Source organism: Strix aluco, chromosome 21 (genome assembly GCF_031877795.1).
Source record: "Strix aluco isolate bStrAlu1 chromosome 21, bStrAlu1.hap1, whole genome shotgun sequence".
NCBI lineage: Eukaryota > Metazoa > Chordata > Aves > Strigiformes > Strigidae > Strix > Strix aluco.
The window spans coordinates 1,416,023-1,434,486 of NC_133951.1; the positions used below are offsets into that span (position 1 = coordinate 1,416,023).

Sequence of the window (18,464 nt, forward strand, 5' to 3'; positions counted from 1 at the left end):
GGAAGACTGTTTCTCAATGCATGTGAATAACAACCAGGACTTCTCACTGTCATATGTAAGTGGCTGCAGTTCAAAATAAGTTTAAGAAAGGCTTATAAAGTATAAAAAAAACTTACTGCTTAATGTAGGGGGTAGAGGAGAATTAAGGTGCAGAATACTGATCTTACTAGAAAACATTACATTGCACTATCGTAACTAATAACAAGGAGATCTTAGCTTGTAGCTGACCTAAGAAAGTGTAAAAACCATCCATTTACAAGTCTGGTGCCAAAGGCAAACATAACTGTGTGTTGCAGGAGGCATGTTTGGCAGGGTGCTTTGTGATAATCTGGGTCGCCCTTCGTTCCACATAGTCACATTTGCCCCACTGCATGAGTCATCAACAGGTTGACAAACCTGTCAGTAGAAACATGAACTTTGCTTCAAACTCCATAAGTTATCTCATGTCCCTCTGCAACAGCATATTAAACACTATAGATGGGAATCAAATGTTTACCTTGCAGTAGGAGCAAAAGCATGACTTCTTTTAGAGATCAAAGTGTTCCCTAGAATCCTATAAAACACGTATCTGAACACACGCATCTGTACTTCAGCTCACCCTGTGCCCAGTGTATGCCAAATACAGCACGTACCTGTTTTCAAAAATAGTATAAAGTCACTTTTTAGCCTATAAAAACTCTGTACAGCTGGTTTTCCACTGACCTGGCCATTTCAACATTTATCAATATCAGGACTGCAAGTTTTTCTTTCCATTCCCTTCCTTGCTATTCCAGAGGCAGCCTACGTAGTCTATTGGTGAAACACTTAAGGACAAACACATTGTACTTCATGTGTAAATCACATGACAAGATAAGCCAAATTTCAGCTTAGAAGGTGCTATCAAGGAAGGAAAAAATGAGCCCAGAAACTCTGGCTACCTTGGATCTGGCATAGTAAGAGCCACATTGTTCCCTCAGCCACTTGTCATATGCACCCAGAAGCAACAGGAGCCTCAGGCAGGAGCCTCCCCTCCCTTCTTGATCCTGCCCACTCATTCTTCATACTTTTTTCTCCATGTCCCCCATATATCAAGAACTGTAGGGAGAGCTCTGGTGCACTATAGCTACAAAGAAAATACTTTATGCTGGGGAATGTAAGCATTCATTTTCATAAACACAGCAACTATTCTACCATTCAAACTGCTTAGGGTGTACCCTGGCTCTGATCAGATGCACTAAACAAAGCTCTGCTATGGCAATAAATATATGAGAACAGCACCCAGTCAACAATATAAGTAACAAATGAATCCCTCCCAGCATTTGTCAGCAGCAGTCCTCGTACATTTGCACTGAGTCACTGGATAATATCAAAATGTACAGGCCAGACTCAGGGAAAGGCCGAACAGAACTCCCTGAAGAGGTTGTATCACCACATTCTATAAAAGTAGTTACTGAAATCTATTTTGGAGTCAGAGTGATAAGGAAGGAAAACAAAGCCAATGAAGTAGCTAAAACTCCAAGGAACATACACCTTAAGAGAAAGGATGTTCACTAGATGGCAAAGTTGCCAGCTTAATGTATCACCAGCAGCATAAAGGACTAAGTAAAAGAACTAAAAGTGCCACAGAAAAGTTTCTGTAAGACAAGCTCTGCCAGATCAGCAAAAAAATGCACTGTTAGGAGTCACTGCAAAGCACAACTTCAGGTATGGTGACAGGAACACTCAAAACTCTGCAAAACTACACAATTTCTCTAGCCCACTTGTCAGCATCTCTGCACTGTTCCCAGTGAAAAGCACCAAAGGGCAGTTCAAGCAGACAAAGCAGTGCTCTTCTACGGCCAGAAATCACACATGCAGAATGAATAAAAGGAGAAAGTAAACTATCAGCTCTTCCTCTGCTCCTTCTGTGTCTCTACCTTAATAAATTTTAAGATTTTTGGAATAAATCTTTGATAGTGCCGTTTTCTGCTGAAGTCACAACCCTTAAACTAAGCATCCAGATTTAAAGGTCTCTCTTCTGGATAAAGATGCATCTATTATGCGAAACAAGAGGAATTGCTGTAATATGCTTGGCAGATGGTGGTTAAAGCATCAGCCTAGAAACCATAATTGATTCTGAAGCAACATAATCTTGACAGAGAGTTTGGAAACCAGCCTCCTGGCTCAGAATGCCTACTCAGGATTTGTTGTTGTTACAATCAGTAATACTTAGACATGAATTACATTTAGTTATTTCTCTCAAGAGTGTATTTTTAAACTGACCTTGGTAAGTAAGTGAAAGTAATGAAGATAAATACTCCCAAGAATAGCATAAAAGCATTAATTAAGGATATAAGGTACTACAGTCCATATTAAAGTACTGCCATTAATATGAAAAGAAGCATTTAATAATATATTTTGTATCAGATTCATATCCAGTGACTGAAACATCCCCTATATCAGCATGAAATGCCAACAGAATATCAACATTCCCTAGCAGCTCTCATGTCAGTGTAAGAATCAGAAATTCTTGAAAATTATTGAAAAACTGAATGGTTCTGTTTATGGGAAACAGAAATATTTTTAAGACATTCCATCCCTACACTCATGTTATTTCTACAGATTCTCTGATTTTCTATAGAATGGAAGGCAAACAAAGACTATTTTCAAAATATTCTCCACTATCTTGATGAGGCAGAAACTATGTATTTTCTTTGTACAGTCAAAGTTCAGTAATAATCAAGCAAGCACCTCATTTTTGCTATTTTGGGGGCAGAAGTAAACACACTTTAATGAAGTTTATCTATAAATACAACAGTATCTAAAAAGAGTTGTTGAATAAAAATAAGCTTTAAATTCTTAATATTTTAAGACAAAATTACTGTACCAATGAACCTATTTGGCTACTTAATACTACTTCCACCACTAGAGGGAGGTCATATTCCTTCACAAAGGCAAGGAAAAAAGACCAAAAGAGTTAAAATGTTCAAGCCAGGTACATTTTAAATTACGAGAAAGCAACTGAAATGTGTAACTAAAGATTTATTGTGTCTAGTCAACAAAGAATGCTTGTTCCTAAACTTTTGCCACACACCTTCACAGACACATGGAACTCATTATGTTTGTTGTCTTCGTTAAGTATATGAGCAGGTCTACAGGAAAACTAAAAGCATCAGATGCCAAAGCTATTACATTATAGCGCTATTTCACATTCTGGCTTCTTAGAGGGAAAGTATGCTCTGCTTCTCTAGCCAGAACATTAGTAATTTGAAGTCCTTCCCCTTCCTGCTTTACCATTTTTAATGTTTTGCTACACCTCACCCAAAAAACCCTAAGTTCCTAATGTAATAATAGCATAGGATTGTCTTTATCATCTAAAACACCACCTCTTGGATAAAATGGGTGAAATCGGAGTTAATGCTGAAGGATTTTACATCCCAGCTATAATGTTCCAGCAAATAATCACAGAACTCGGATGAAGCAGCTCTCCTTGCTTGCAGGGCTGGCATCAACCCCTTACACAGAAAGGAAAGTGTGTGGTGCTGCCATCTTTCTGATTACATTTACACCATCAATACTGTCCTGACATTGGTAATGCAGCTAAGTTCAAAGCAGCAGATGTTATTTATCAGGTAGTCACCAAAAGGTCCTTTTACTTATTTTCCTCATGGTATCTTAATTCTCAGAGATTACTGTTCTGAGCTGCAAAATCAATTGTATGTCTGAATCTAAAGGACAATCCCCTCCCAACCTGCACTCTACAAAAAAATATTAAGTTGTATTTTGTGGTTCATTTAGCAGTTACTGAAAATCTTTACCGATATAATGCAAAATCCTCTTCTGTGAAGATGTCTTGAATTTTGTCCCCAAAGTACCTGAAAAATAAAGAATAGTCTAAAAGAGTTGCTGAATCAGACTGCCTAAGTAATATCAAGATGCATTCTCACCCCCATCTGTGCTTTATCCACAATTAAAAAGTGAACACACGACACAAAAAGTGCTACAAATGCTTTTGAGCATGATGTTCCAAAAGCATTGCTAAAAGATTAAATGTTAAAAGATTAAAGGATCAAGATGCATCAACTGATAATGGGATTCCCCAGGCATGAAAAAAGTCCCCTCCCCTATCATGAAATAAGTATGTGGATACAAGTTTTTAAGAGTTCAAACTACTTGATTTCTTCCACTGCTGGCAAACTAGACTATAACCATGAAAAAAATACTATTATTTACTGGTGCAAGAGGAAGTCTGAATATAAAGGTAACGGTAGCTTTCAAAGAGCCCAGTTCAACAAAAGATTGGTTTTCATGCCACAAAAGCTCTTTAACCAGTCATGGAAACTGTGGTGACTCTAGCCAACTTCTACAGTTTGTCATTACTAACCCCAACCCACAGGGCTTAAGAAATTTGAAAAGGCGATGAGCACTAAAGGTGTAGGATAACAAGAGAGGCAGCAAGCCACAGCTCCGTTCTACCTGTACAGATTCACAAAATGCTTCCCCAGTGAAAGAGCTCCAGAGTGCAAGTCCAAAATTGATGCCTGGGAAAAGAAACAAAAAAGGAGGAAAAATGAGCATGAAAAGGTTTTTTCATTATTTAACTATGACCTTTAATAACTGTCCCAATTTGGCTCTCACTTTCCACAGCCTCCCAAGTAAAAATATTAGTTTCTAGCATTTGGGTTCACAGTACTAATGCTTACTTGACAACTACAAACCTCCCTCAGTTTGTTGTATAGCTGCACAAAATATTAAGGTGCTATGAAAAAAGCATAGGACAGCTGTTCCTGAGATTCAAATCTGACATACAGAATTGCCAGTCTTCACCCATGGGCTAGGGGTAAGACACTGTGTTCCTGGATCCCTTCTTGAAGACATTTCCCTTCCACACAAAGATGACTAATTTTCCAGTATTTGTGAAACGCTCAAATAGCAGCACCAATATTTATCTTGACCAACATTTGTTATTAAAACTTCTCCTTCAGCATGAGTTCCTGTATACCTCATATTTAATATGGACATAAAAGTCTATGTAAAAAAAGAACAATTTTAATTCTGAGGCTTACTACACCCGAACTTTTCCTCAATTTCTAAACCACTGTAAAAGAAAACCAAAGAGTGAAGAGTTTTTACATATGAAAATTCAATCCATCTCTTCATCCGACTCAAGCCAAACACTTCTGCTGAACTCCAGACCAAGCTAAAAAGATTAGCATTTAGATCTGCCAGGGTAGAGAGCTACCTCTCAGGATTCTAAATTATTTCTCTAAATTGAATAAAGTACACTTTAGTGTGTCCCTTACTGTCCACAAAATACATATTTGTTTTGCATCAGTTAAACAGTATTTAGAAATACGACTGCTTAATAGCAGTCTCTCTTTTTTTTATACTGGAAATATCAAATAGCAACAGTTAATTAACCTGACCGGCACCAAAGTAATGACATCTTTGATATACAATATCCGGGCAAAATCACTCGTCTTGGAATTTGGCATTTCTTGATGCACCACATACCATTCACATTATTCTAACACAATCCAAACAATAATTCCACCAATAGGTGAGCTGTCTGGAAAGAATGATAACTTCCATCTTATGAGCAACAAGAATTTCTGGCCATGGTTGGAACAGTACTGATTGAAGCCACTGTGTATCTTCACCCAAACACAGACAGGCTTGTGAATGACCAGTGGCAAATCATCAGTCCACAGGCACGTCAGAGCTGCAAGCCAGGCTAGCAACACAGCCTCATGTTCACCTCTAGGCTCAAAGCACTTCTCTCCCTCCTCCTCTGGATCACGTTGGAAGAAGACATCCATGACAGTCTCTCAGCAAAAGAAAATTGCTACAGGCTCAATTGCTCTGAACTTCAGACCTGAATCAGGGGAACTCCATTACAGTCTCCTTTTAAAAGGGACAGTAACAACCTTCTTTTAATAAACCTACCCAAATCATTTTATTTACCCCTGAGCAAAGCTCTAAAAATATATTAAGTAACAAGCTATTCAAGTGGACATAGCATGAGCTTTTCAGACCTCCCTTTCTCACATAAGTTCTCCAAAAGCTTCAGAGGACTGTTATGGAAATAAGTCATCTCACACTCATGCAACAGCAGCTCTTGTAATACGCTTTACTCAAGCTTCAGAAGCAAAATATTTTCATTTATTGGTTTCTGTACAGTAATCTAAGCTACTGCTAGAAGAAGTAAAACTCCGTGTAGCTTCAAAAATATGCTTGTGATCATGCTGAAGTAGTTTATAAGGAAAAGTAGCAGGACGCATCTGAAAAGATTAATTTAATTTAAAAACAAATTGCCTTTCAAATACTTTCAACATGCCTTCCAAACATACACATTTCTTCTCGTTCCTCAAGCTCCAGATGATTACAATTGGGAGGATCCTAAATGACCAAATGAGTCAATAAAAGACACCCCCAAGAACTGTATGTATGCACAGTTGAAAAGATAATAGCTACAAGATAAAGCCTAGAGAAGCCAGGTGAAGATGACTGAAAAGGGAATCTGAAAAAAAGGCAGAATATTCTTCAGGGCTGTTTCAGACAGAGGAAGGTAACTGAATACCAAACGTAGACAGAGACTTGATTAACACAAGCACAGAACTATTTGTTTAACAGATACCTTGGAAAGAAACGGAAATATTTATTTTGGCCTCTGCCACTTCAGAACATTAAACATTTTCAGCATCATTTCCTACACTGAGAAGAATACCTTGGTGGAAGCTTGTGTCAACACCATTACTTCAAGTTCAGTTATCTGACCAAGCATCAAGTCTGCAATTCAGGTCACTATTCCCAGGCTGAAAGCTCTACAAAGTTTATCTAAAGATGGCAGGAATACTGCAAAACACACCTAGTTCAAGAGACTGTTTAACAGAACTAGCCCAATATCCTGGTTTACAGAACTTCCATAAAAATGAAATTGAACTTCCTTTAAAAAAAATAAAGCACAAATATATGTTCTTTGGGATCTTCAGTATTATTAGTCTCACATTCTCCACCCTCTTACTGCTAAAAAGATTTAAAAAGAACATGCAAGTAACCACCACATCTCAGCATATGGCAAAAAGGCTTTATTTCTCCATCTTGCAAAGCATGACAGGCCCTGCCTTTGATCTTCACTAAAGAGGACTGCCAACCATTAAATATACATTCACTTCTATAGCAAATCCACCTTCTTCCTCCACCCCTTAAAAAGTTTTAAGTGAGATTTTTCAAGAAAACAGACACACTGCCCAAGAGAAGAATGTCTACAGAGAAGCTGGTAGAGCTCAAAAAAACCTTCCCCACTCTTCCCATGGGAACACTCACACACTCGAGCTGAGAAGCAGGAAGAGCAATGGAAGTTCTACATGGCCACCAATTCCTGGGCAGCATCAAACTTGCTGTCACCTCAGGCAGTCTTATGCAGACTCTCAAAACACTACCACCTTTAAATACCCTTCCCTACTTGAGAGTAGAGGGGCCAGGGTTACATTCCTAAGGTAAGGCCTTTTAAAACTTTCATTTGTCTCATAATTAATCTGATTTCTACATCACTCAGATAGCTGGAGTCACAGGTTATTACTGTGGAAATTAAACACAATATTTGGCTATGGTGTCCAGTACAAGTTTACATTAGATATAGATTAGACACAAGCAGTTGCTCTCCAGCTTCCTAGAGTTAAGTCCAGATAATCACACACAAAAGCAAATTGAAAGACACACTGTCAGGTATGTCTTTCACTCCTGACAAGTATGTGTTTCCTCAGTGCTATATCAAGAGGCTAATTATGAAGGAAGAAAACTATGCAGCCTGGAGTAGAGGTATGGAATAGGACATATATTACGCAGAAGCTTTACCCTCCCCCTGGAAAATGCAAAGCTGATCTTTTCAGAACTTCAGAGTTTGGTTGGGAGGGCTGAAAGCAGAATAAGGAGTATTATCTTCTGCAGAAACACTGTTGTATGCATGGGTCAGTGGGCCCACATCAGAAACCCTTGTTTGGCATCACAGCTACAGTTTGCTTCTCTCAGTGATTAAGGCATTTAATTTTCCCCTGCAAAAGGGAAGTCTGGGTGGCTACTCCTGCCAGTTTTGCTGCAACACAGGAAACAGACTGCAGCTGACTGGCTGCACCAGGGATTTCTTTTCTGGGACTTCTAAGTAAGTGCCAATAGATCTGATAGTGAATGAGTCTTTCTTTTACACTGGAGAGATGTTATGACGGCAGCACCTACAAAGACGTGAATGAATGAGTCATGACTGAAGTGGTAATGCAAGCAGGGGTAGTGTGCAAGAAAATCTTAAGTAGGGAAGAATGGGAAAGGTCATTATAAAGAAGAAAAAGCCTAAGCTGAGGCAAACATAGAACCCTAGAATGGTTTGGGTTGGAAGGGACCTTAAAGATTATCTACTTTCAACCCCCCTGCCATGAGCAGGGACACCTTCCACTAGACCAGGTAGCCTAAAGTCCCATCCAACCTGGCCTTGAACATCAAGAGAACTAATGCAAATCACATTCTGTGAACGAGGAACAGAGTATAAAACTATTTTACAGGGACATACAAGTGAAAGCAGCATACTGATGGAGATGCTCCTGTTTGCATGCTGTTGAAAGTTAGACTAGAAGATAACAACGGCTTCTTGTCTCACTCTCTGTGTGTGTGTAAATAAGTAAAAATCTAGAAAAAATTACAAAGGAAGATAAGAAAGAAAGCTCAGCATGACAACTGGGGCATGACTCCTGGGAGATTTCAATAATTCAGATGTTTGCGAGGACTTTCTCAACACAAAAGGCTGGAAAGGGAAACAAGTTTTTGTGCTATCCTTCAGTCCTCAAGGAAGCAGAACAGGCAGAAAACAAAGAGGGGAGAGAATTGACAGAGTCCTAAACTTGCAGTTTGTATCCTTAAATTAATGAATTATATCCAGTTACACAAACACAAATCAGCTTCTGTGAATTCAAAAATGTAAGAAGTATGACAGACCAAAAAAAAAAAAAAAAAAAATCAGACACGTGGCTTAAAAAGGGGTTAAGAAATCAGAGAAAAAGGAAATGCAGTCTGGACCCCAGAAGAAATCTAAAGAAGTTGTATTTGGAATAGTGGAGAGATCAAAGGGGCTAAATGAAGAATTAAAAAAAATTAAACAGAAACAATGAGTTATTTAAGGAATTTTTAAGGAAAAAATTAGAATGGCAGACAAAATTAGACAGAATTATTCAAACACTCTAAAGACTAAGAAGTCTATAGCAACAAGCCAGACCTAATCCAACAGGCTTGAAGCTTGAGAGGCATACAGGCAAAGTAGCTAGATGAAGTAAGACTTGAAACATTCTGTATGCTATGCAGGTTAAAAGATTTGAAAAGAGAAAAGGCTCAAATGAAGAAAGACAGTTTCATCTATACATCACCACCACACATCCATTGGTATTTAATGATATCTGGGAGCCAAGATAGCACTATCGGAAAAAGATTCACTCCATGACATAGGGAATACAAGCATGCACATTGTAAAGGAAGAAAATGGCAGAAGAGGGGAGAAAGAGGCATAAAAGAAACTAAGTAAAGAGACTGTATTTAAAGGCTTCTCAGCTCTTGTTTTTAGCATCTGGCAGTGTTTATGCACTATTTTGAATAAGGTCTCAATGCAGTACTACACAACTTTCTCCCTGCACCTTTCCCTAAGGAGTAGCAGCATGCAATAACTTTCTCACATTTACTGAGAAATGTGAGAAGGCTTGGATCAGGGCCCACACCTCTGAATGGACATCAGATTTCTTAACAGTCTTATTTTACTGCAGCAATAGGATCTTCTTTTTCCTCCCCATTTCCTTCCCCTTTAAAAAAAAACAATGCTTCTGAATAATGTAGAGGATAGATTTATATTTGGCTAATTCTCTGGCTTGTCATCCAAGTAAGCCAGCTCAGGACCCCTGCCCAGCTCTGTGCATTGTGCAGCGAGTTTACCTCCCCTCATGTCTCTTCCAAGCTTTCTCTGCCTCAGTTTCCCCAGTTCCCTGATCCCCCGCTGGACATCAGCTTTCTGTGGTCCAAATCCATGAAGCTCTCTGTGTTACACACTGCCCTTCTAATGCCTCTTTGTGGAAGTCTAACAAAAAAAAAAAAAATCACACACAGGTCCCAAAAGAACAGGATAGGAAACCCACTTGACAGAACTAATGACAGGAGTTAAGCCAGAGGTCCCAACAGGCAGAGCAATCTAGGCAAAGTGGCAAATTACACAACCACAGAACTGAAAAAAATCCAAGGGATCCTGATAGAACTGAACAGAGGATGCTAAATCTTTTAAATATATTGTTTCAGATGGGCAGCACTGCTTAAATTTCTCGGGTTATATTTTTTGCAGGTCTTTCTCAGCAATCACAAGGATGTCTTATTTTTTCATTGAACCTTTTCTCCTTTTCTGCTAATATATGCCCTAATTCAGCAGAGGCCTAAAGTGGTTGTGTTTACAAATACTCAAGAAACAGTTTCTGTTCACACACAAAAACATCCCGAGAACAAGACAGGAGGAAAGAAATGAAAATAAGTGTGCTTGTTAAAGAGAAGTGGGTTTGTTTTCATTTTTAAAGAATATTATTCAAAGGTCTACTTAAGACATTACATGGCATTTTTGTCACTAAACAAGTCTTTACACGATGCTGTGAACCACTGTAATTTAGTTTCAGAAGTCAAACTTGTGCAGTTCTGCTACATTAACTGTTTCCAGATGGAGAAGACAAAATCAGTTCAAGAGAGGTGCTGAAAATAACTAAACTGAATAATAGGAAAATGTAAACTATATTGCAGAAGTCACAAATTACACCACTAGCAGAAGTATTAATGGGAGAGAGGTTTCCAAACAAATTTTTCTGAGTCTGAATAAAAGGAAAAATTCTCCATCTCCTCTCCTCGAGCCCCAGAAACACATTTATATTTTGCCTTGGCAGTAAAAGAATGTAAAAAGTAACAGGACACTGCTCACCCCTCCATCAGATCCTCCCAAGGACAGTCCCCTCTCTGCTATTCTGCAGGCAAAACAATAACCTCAGATGAGAACTGAAGTCCAATTACTTTGTCCTTTAATGTCATTATTTACAGCATGTAACTATTCAGTAAGTGGTATTTGATGCATCAGATATAACCCAATTGAGTTAATAGAAGCTGCTATTTATTTGAAACTGAATCTTGCAGCCTGTCATGAAAATAAAGTATCTATGTTACAGAACACTTCTGAGATGTAGCCCTCTTCCATAAATCCCCAAAACACTGTTTTTCAAATACATTCTGGCCAAGTAAGATTAAACATTAAAAAGATCCAGATCTTGATTCTTAGGGGCAGTACAAATTAACCTGTACAATACAGAAACACTCCATCAAAATCAGGAGCCCGGATGAATTGGAAGTCACAGAGTGGCCGGCCCAACCAGTGAACAAAGCACTTACACAGCTGCATATCACTTCAAGCATTACAGTGATATCCCCCACTGACAGGATTATCAAATGCAAATCACACTCAGAGAGGCTGATAACTTTTCTAACTGCATAATTTGACAGTGTCTCCTACTATTTGATTAAAACTCATCATTTAGTGTTCATAGAGAACTACAGGGTCAGCACTAGCTCATAATTACCCAGAAAGAGACTCAGCTGAAAGGAGGCTTATGTTGTTTTGTTCTGTTTTTAAATGCCAAACAGAACAGAAGTAGTGAAAATCCCTTAAAACTTATTTAATTAATTTTCCCTTTTTCTCTACAATGCTCATGCCCCAAAGAGCTAGGCACTCTGTATGAAAGAGAACTGCCTCCACTACAGCAAAAATGGAAATGGCTTTTAAAAAAAAAGTTTAGTGTTTTAACCAGCTTAACCCACCTTCCTGCTAATGAGCCTTGTGCTACACCTTAAACCCTGGCACACGCTGTCATTAAAGTAATTGCTCATAAAAGTTGAAAGAGCTAAAAGAAAAATTACCTACGCATTCTTTCAGCTTCTTCCCTTGTGATTACTACATCGGTCACACCTCTTCCACACTTTCTAGGAGTGCACCCTGGAACAAAGAGGAAGAGAAAAAAGAAAAGATCGTATTTCAAACAAGGTTCAAAGCAAGTTCCAACAAATACTCTTCTACTCCTCTTTCAGATTCACATTCAGAAGGGATACTGGCAACCTCAGAATATTTTAGATCACTTAAACTACAAGAAAGTTACATCTCTATTTTGATGTGTTTTGCACCGCAATCAGAAAGAAGACAAGCCAGCCACTGTCATTGTTGCTTCTCCATAGATTCAAGTCCCCAGGACTCCTCTAAGCTACATCACTTTCCCTGCCATGGCTGACAAGTTATTTCCTGCCATGTCCATAATGCAATTCAACAGAATGGAGACAATGTAAAAGGAATGAATCTCAACACGCAAAGCAGCGCAGCCACTGGAGCTCTGGCTGCCGTGCATGACCCAGAGCCTCCAGTGCTCAGGCTCAGCAAAATGCAGAGCAATACCGTGCCTTTAAAGTGAACTACTTGTCCTGTTGATCTGAAAATAATGCTTAGAAACCTTGTTTGTTACAAGGCTTTACAAGTTTGTTACAAACTTTGGGATTCAAATTGACTTACTGATGTTCCTTTGCACATCTACCACCTCAAGCTAGAGAAGTTGGCCTTTGTTTAGTAAGACGGTATCAGACACATCTGTATCTCAATGTACATGCAGCAAGACAGACAGATCCAGTGATTCTTCCTCTTCTTCCCAAGTGCAGTAGTGAAAACAAAAGCTCCTATTTATATAAGTGGTCCGTGAAAGGAAGATGATCTTAGACAAATTCATCTTACACACTCTATTCTAGCCTTTGGACAGGCAGGGCAAGAACTGGCAAGCTCAGCAGTGCCACATGGGTCCTTCCATCCCAGGCTGACAGTTCCAAAGCCAGCCAAGATCTCTAGCAACTAAACCTCCTTAACACCAGTCCAGTACACACCACTCTTAGGTACAATACACAGCATGAAAAGAGCTCTCTCCCAAAACCAAACAGTCTCAATAGGATAAAGAAACTCAATTGTCCTGGAGAAGAACAAGATGCAGAAGACAAGACCTACTTGGATGCAGACTGCAGTGGACATAACACCAGAGCACCACTGTGCTAGTAACAGAAAAGAGAGAATGCTACTCAGGCAGAAGTGAAACCACTACCTGACAAAAGAAAAACTGAAAAAATTAAATTAGAACACAAACAGTTCAAGCCATGAAGATACTACTAATAACAAGGGTTCCTGAATAGGTATAGGCTCTTTATGTAGTATCAATACATGCCTGTTCCTGTATTAACACAAAGAACTGAATTTAACTTATGTTTCAGTATACAACCCAAATCACACAGTTTATTAACAGAGATTCCTGGAGTCAAGTGCTAAGAACCATTGTATTTGTCCACTGGAAGTCACTGGAAAAGCCATGGTAACAATAAAAGCAATGAATTTGAACATTCCAACTGTACTGCCAGGAGAATAAAAGCAGCGTATTTCAGATTTGCTCAATCCCCTTCCCCCACCCCCGAGTCAAAAGGAAGAAAATACGATTCTATATGGGGTATCTATACAAATATACCTTGAAGAGCAGCTCTTTATATGAGACTTTGCACAAAAGTGCCTTGAATCACACAGCTTGGACGTGTATGATAAAAAAAAGTCTCTGAAAATTCATTGCTAAGAAATCTAACGTTACATTTTAAAAGCTTATAGAAAAAAAGCCAGCACTAAGAGTTCCAGTTGAAGAATATATGAAAGTTCTTATGAAATTAGAAGTCTGGTCCACAACAGTCTTCAGGCAAAAAGAAATAAGATCAATTTTGAGCCACCTTGAGATGTCACACTTGGCACTTCACCAGGGAAGATTCATATATAGATGTCAAGCCACAGAAAAATTGGGATGAGTGTATTTTTTGACACCTGCCAATATTACTGTTGCTGAACTGAGCTCCTCTTCAAGTATTATTTGTTTATCAGAACACAAGGGGGGTGAACTCCTGGAGATAAATCAATCTATTCACCCATGCAAATCAAAGGCATCAGTCTGTTCTGATCAAAAGCAACTAATGATAACAATGTCCATAGACTGACAGAAAGAGAAATTTTGCCACAGCACAAGCGCTTTGTAGGAATTTCCACTCCATCTTCCTGGATATACCCTGATATGGCCCTCCAATTACACCAGCGTTTCAAGAAGGGAGAGAAGAAATGAGAAAGAGATGTGTGGGTGAACAGGCTGCATACTGACAGCAGCATACCAAATTATACACCCTGTTTCCTTGCTTAGGAAAAGTCCCTTGTTTGACGCATGTTTAAATTTAAGTCAAAGGCACCCACACCAAGCAGACTGTTTAAACACAGCTCAAAGTCAGCAAAACAACTGGTTTACAACCTAGATAATTAATTGCATTTTCTAACTACCCAGCAACAATTCACTGAGGTCAGCTCAAGATTCAGATTCCAGGAAGTGCACATGAAGTTATTTGAAGATGACCTAGGAAACTAGCAGTCTAAAATAATGCTAGAGATTACCTTCTTAAGTATCCATTTATCAATGCCAGCACAGAACCCAGCGCTGTGACAAGAATGAACCAGAACCACTGCTCCCCCAGCTCACTTTTCTCGACCCTGTGAGCTAAAGAAACGAGTAGAATCAAAACATACTATTCATCAGAAACCATAGCGCTTTGATATAAAAAAACGCACCCAAAAATTGAAAATTCTAGCAGCAACCTGAAGGTGCTTCACGTATTAAAAAACACTTTGCAATACAGTACCAGCCCCAAAGGCACACAATTCAAACCCACAAGGGGCTTTATAGGCACGAAGTTGTTTCAAGTTACAAATTTGGGAGGGGAGGGAGTGGGAAGAAGGGGAGCTTCTGTGCCATGCTTCAGGCACCTTGTAAACATCCCCTCTGCAACCACAAAGGTTAGGCCTAGTTTTTGAAAAATGCAAGAATTTCCACAATCTCAATTCCAGGAACCAACAATTTGCAAGTTAAACAGCACAGATCTTGCAATAAAAATGCAAGCATTGGAAATGCTCTGTTCCTTTGGAGCACAGGGCCGAGCAGTTCTGAAAAGCAACAAGTAATGGCCAGCAAATGCTGCAAACTATCTGTCTGCCCTAACAAAAACATACGCATTTTATGTTGCTGCATCTTAAAGGCTCCATCATACATTCAGCAGTGGCAGATTAAAATCAGTTATTCACTTTTGAATGCCAGGCTGAAGGGCAGCTCGGAAGCCAATTGACAGGGATGAGACATCTCTGCCTCCAGGCCAGCAAATACTCACCTAAAGAGTGAAAGGGTGAGACAGATGGCTGAGGCAGTAACAGCTTCCAGCACCCAATTTTAAACTCAGGTGCATGTGAAAAAAACAGCCAGTGAGGAATCAATTTAAATTACCAGAACTGAAAAAAACCCTTGCCAAACATTTATTTAGTAACCATAAGATCCACTGAAAGATTTATAGAACAATAATCATTAATCACAAATCACATAACCTCCACACTGTATGCAACGTTCTGTTGGATATAAAGATGTCAACAATTTCATGAAGCATAAATTTGGATATTGGCAGTACACTTTTTTATAGTTCTGTTACAAAACAAGATTAAAAAAGGCTGAGGTAACAGGCTGGTAGAAAAATGAGATTTTAAAGAGTTCAGGAGAAAGCTGAACACAGAAAAACAAGGAAGCTCTCTTGGCTAATACAGACAAGAAAAGAGGAATGATTTTCCTTCTGCTATTGAAAAGGTCTCTTTAATGCTTGAAAGGCAAAGAAAATTGTCTTAGAGATGAGGGAAAGCTGATGTTCAAGGAGAGAAAAGGTGGGAAAGAATAAATTCAAACAAGAATTTCAATACTCCAAGACAAACCTGTCTAAATAGAGTTTTCTTTGTACAACATTCTAAAAGATGACACTAGCAAAGATTTCTGATTTCAGAGGAGATTTGTGCTCTCTATTTCCAACTGCAAATAGCACAGATCTTAGTGTTTTGCAGAGGTTGGTACTGGAGAGTACTGGAGCAAGGAAAAGATAGTCCAGTGTAAAGTCAGTCAGGTACCAACAGTAAGGCACAAAGACTGGATGAATACTAAGGAAAAATCAGAACAGTCTGTTTGTCTGAAAACAATTTTAGCATTAAGAAATGTGTCATCTTTGTCTAAGAGACCATGGTGCACAGGAGCACTGAAGTGTTAAAAGCATACTCGGAGAATCTGCACTCAGGAGAAATTCAGTTTAGTATTACAAAGTACCCAGTACCTTCCACAAATTTGTGCCTAGCAGACACAAAATCATTCACTTATCTAATAAGGCACTTGGCTTTGGATCTTAGAGTTGTATTTTTTCAATCAATGTAAAGGAGGAGCATACCAAAACATGCAAAAACACAAGTACTCTCTATGGCCCCTGATCCTATTCAGTACCCAGAAAACAGCAACACAAGGGTCCAAGTGCCTCAACTGCAGCTTTGTCTTCTACTTAAAGTGGTACTTGGCCAAGAACCATATGCTGCTGAGACTGGCATGATTCACATGAGAAAAAAGCCCCATCATGATGCTCCCCTAATGCAATCTATCTCAAAGCAGGACAAGAGGAGGCAAAGATTTATTGGATGCCATCTCCATAACCACACCAGCAGTCTAGGTGCTAGACCTTTTCCTCCACTGCTCACAGACTTTTCTGCTTTCCACATCCACTGATCTAGTCTCTGGAAAAGCACCTTAAAGTTGTCTCCTGGGCAGTGATCACGGATGCTTTGTACACTGACACAATATGTCAACACACATAAGAGACTACACAGGAGTTACATCAGACACACTAGTAGCCACAGTAGTTTTAAGTAGTTAACCATGTCTCAAGGCAACAGAAATAGCCAAGATCTGGCCACAGGGTTCCAAACGCAGATGAGACTGTGCTCACAGAACACCCTATCTTCTGCAAATATAGTAAGTTAAGTGCTTGGCCTCTGAAAAATAACACATTTTATTTCTGTATGAAGCATGTTTACTGGCAGGCAGTGCTATGGAAATAAAACCACTGCTCTATGACACCAACTATCATATCATTTGAAGCAAACTAGAAGCTCAGTTGCACTAGTTCAGTTTGAAGCTGGGACAGGTGTATAAAAGCTCATCTTAGCTGTGGAAACTTTATGGCTGAGCATCAGACACCAAGTGATGAGAGGAATGTGCCTCCTTCTGACACAGAGCCAGCAGCTGTGGCTGTCAAGCCAGAGTAAAGACAGAGAATGAAAAGCTATTGAGTGATAGAAAGCTATTTCCAAAGTGACTAAAGCTCCAGAGCTGAATCCAGTTTGGCAGAAAACCGTAATCCGCATTTACTGCCTCACTAAGCTATCAGTGGCACACACGTGGAGGGAGCTCAGCTTTGCCGGCACAGCAAGGCTCAGCAGCTCACCACCACCCTCTTGCGGGCACCCAGCAGGAGACAAGAGTTAAAAAACAAGAGCAAAGTTCATCATCGCAGCACGGCTCAATTAATCGCTTAACAAGACACATGTTCACACGTTTCTAATACCACTGATCTCCTCCAGAAAGCGTAGCACAGGGGAGCACGTGTAAAAATATCTGCTAAAACCCAAAATCAACCACGTAAGTTAAGAAGCAGCAGCAAGCAAACATCTAATTAGAAAGCGGGAGCACAAACTCACACCAGATGACTCCCCTTTGTTCCTCCTGGGTTGATGCCAGCCATGTCAATCATTCTCATACAAAGCCAGGCGAGGGCACACTGCACCCCGCCGTCAGCATCCGCAGAGCACCACAAGAATAGAGAACACATTCATTCCTCTTCCAGGCAGATATCCTTGAAGTTCTTGCCTTCCTTATGATGGAAAGAAGAACTGATGAGGTTGCCAAGACCACAAGTCCACAGCTCAGAAAATTCCTCTTGCAAACCAGGGAAGGGAAAAATAAGGTTTTGTTGGTTTGGGGGGTTTCTTTTGATAAGCAGAAGCCCTAGTAGCAGAATGCAGACATTTTTAGTTCAATCATAACTACCAAATCTGTGGCAACACTGGCTGCACTTTTCTCTGGCCTTGACAGTACACAAATAAAGCCAGAAACAGTTTCTCCTTACAGTAACTGTGAAAAGTTAAAACAGAACATGTGTTTTCATGTGCTCAGTCAAAAAATCCCCTACCAAGGAAGTTTTCTTGCTGGTAGCTTCCTGACAGCAGTTTTCTCAGCCTCAATAACATTTGGGATGAATCCTCCAAAAAAGATGCTACAGTAGCAGTACTGAGGAAAAACTATCTGACCACAGACTACACAAAACTTTCGTTTTACGTTACAAGCCTTTTGACCAACACCACCAGGACCAGACACCTGAAGAGGGCAGGGAAAATTACCTCCACAGCTTTGGAGCACCACATCCAGGCTGCAGTTTAGTGAACACTTTCTACCAGAACTGGCACTGGAATACAGTTAGAAATCATAGAACCATAGAACAGC

The 18,464-nt window shown here is 39.6% G+C and overlaps 1 protein-coding gene across 4 annotated transcripts in view; it reads right to left on the reverse strand.

Annotated features, from left to right (window-relative positions):
- The window catches only part of OGFOD3 (2-oxoglutarate and iron dependent oxygenase domain containing 3), a 59,999-nt gene that overhangs the window by 39,185 nt on the left and 2,350 nt on the right, over positions 1 to 18,464 (reverse strand). For all 4 annotated transcript variants that reach the window (XR_012625914.1, XM_074846832.1, XM_074846834.1 and 1 more), the window contains exons 3-6: positions 11,929 to 12,004; positions 10,943 to 10,985; positions 4,435 to 4,499; positions 3,777 to 3,833 (exon numbers count right to left, since the gene is read on the reverse strand). Coding sequence is in view for 3 of the 4 variants with exons in the window: in XM_074846832.1 (XP_074702933.1) it covers positions 3,777 to 3,833; positions 4,435 to 4,499; positions 10,943 to 10,985; positions 11,929 to 12,004 (241 nt within the window). In the remaining variant the exon portion in view is untranslated. The remainder of the gene's footprint in view (positions 1 to 3,776; positions 3,834 to 4,434; positions 4,500 to 10,942; positions 10,986 to 11,928; positions 12,005 to 18,464) is intronic.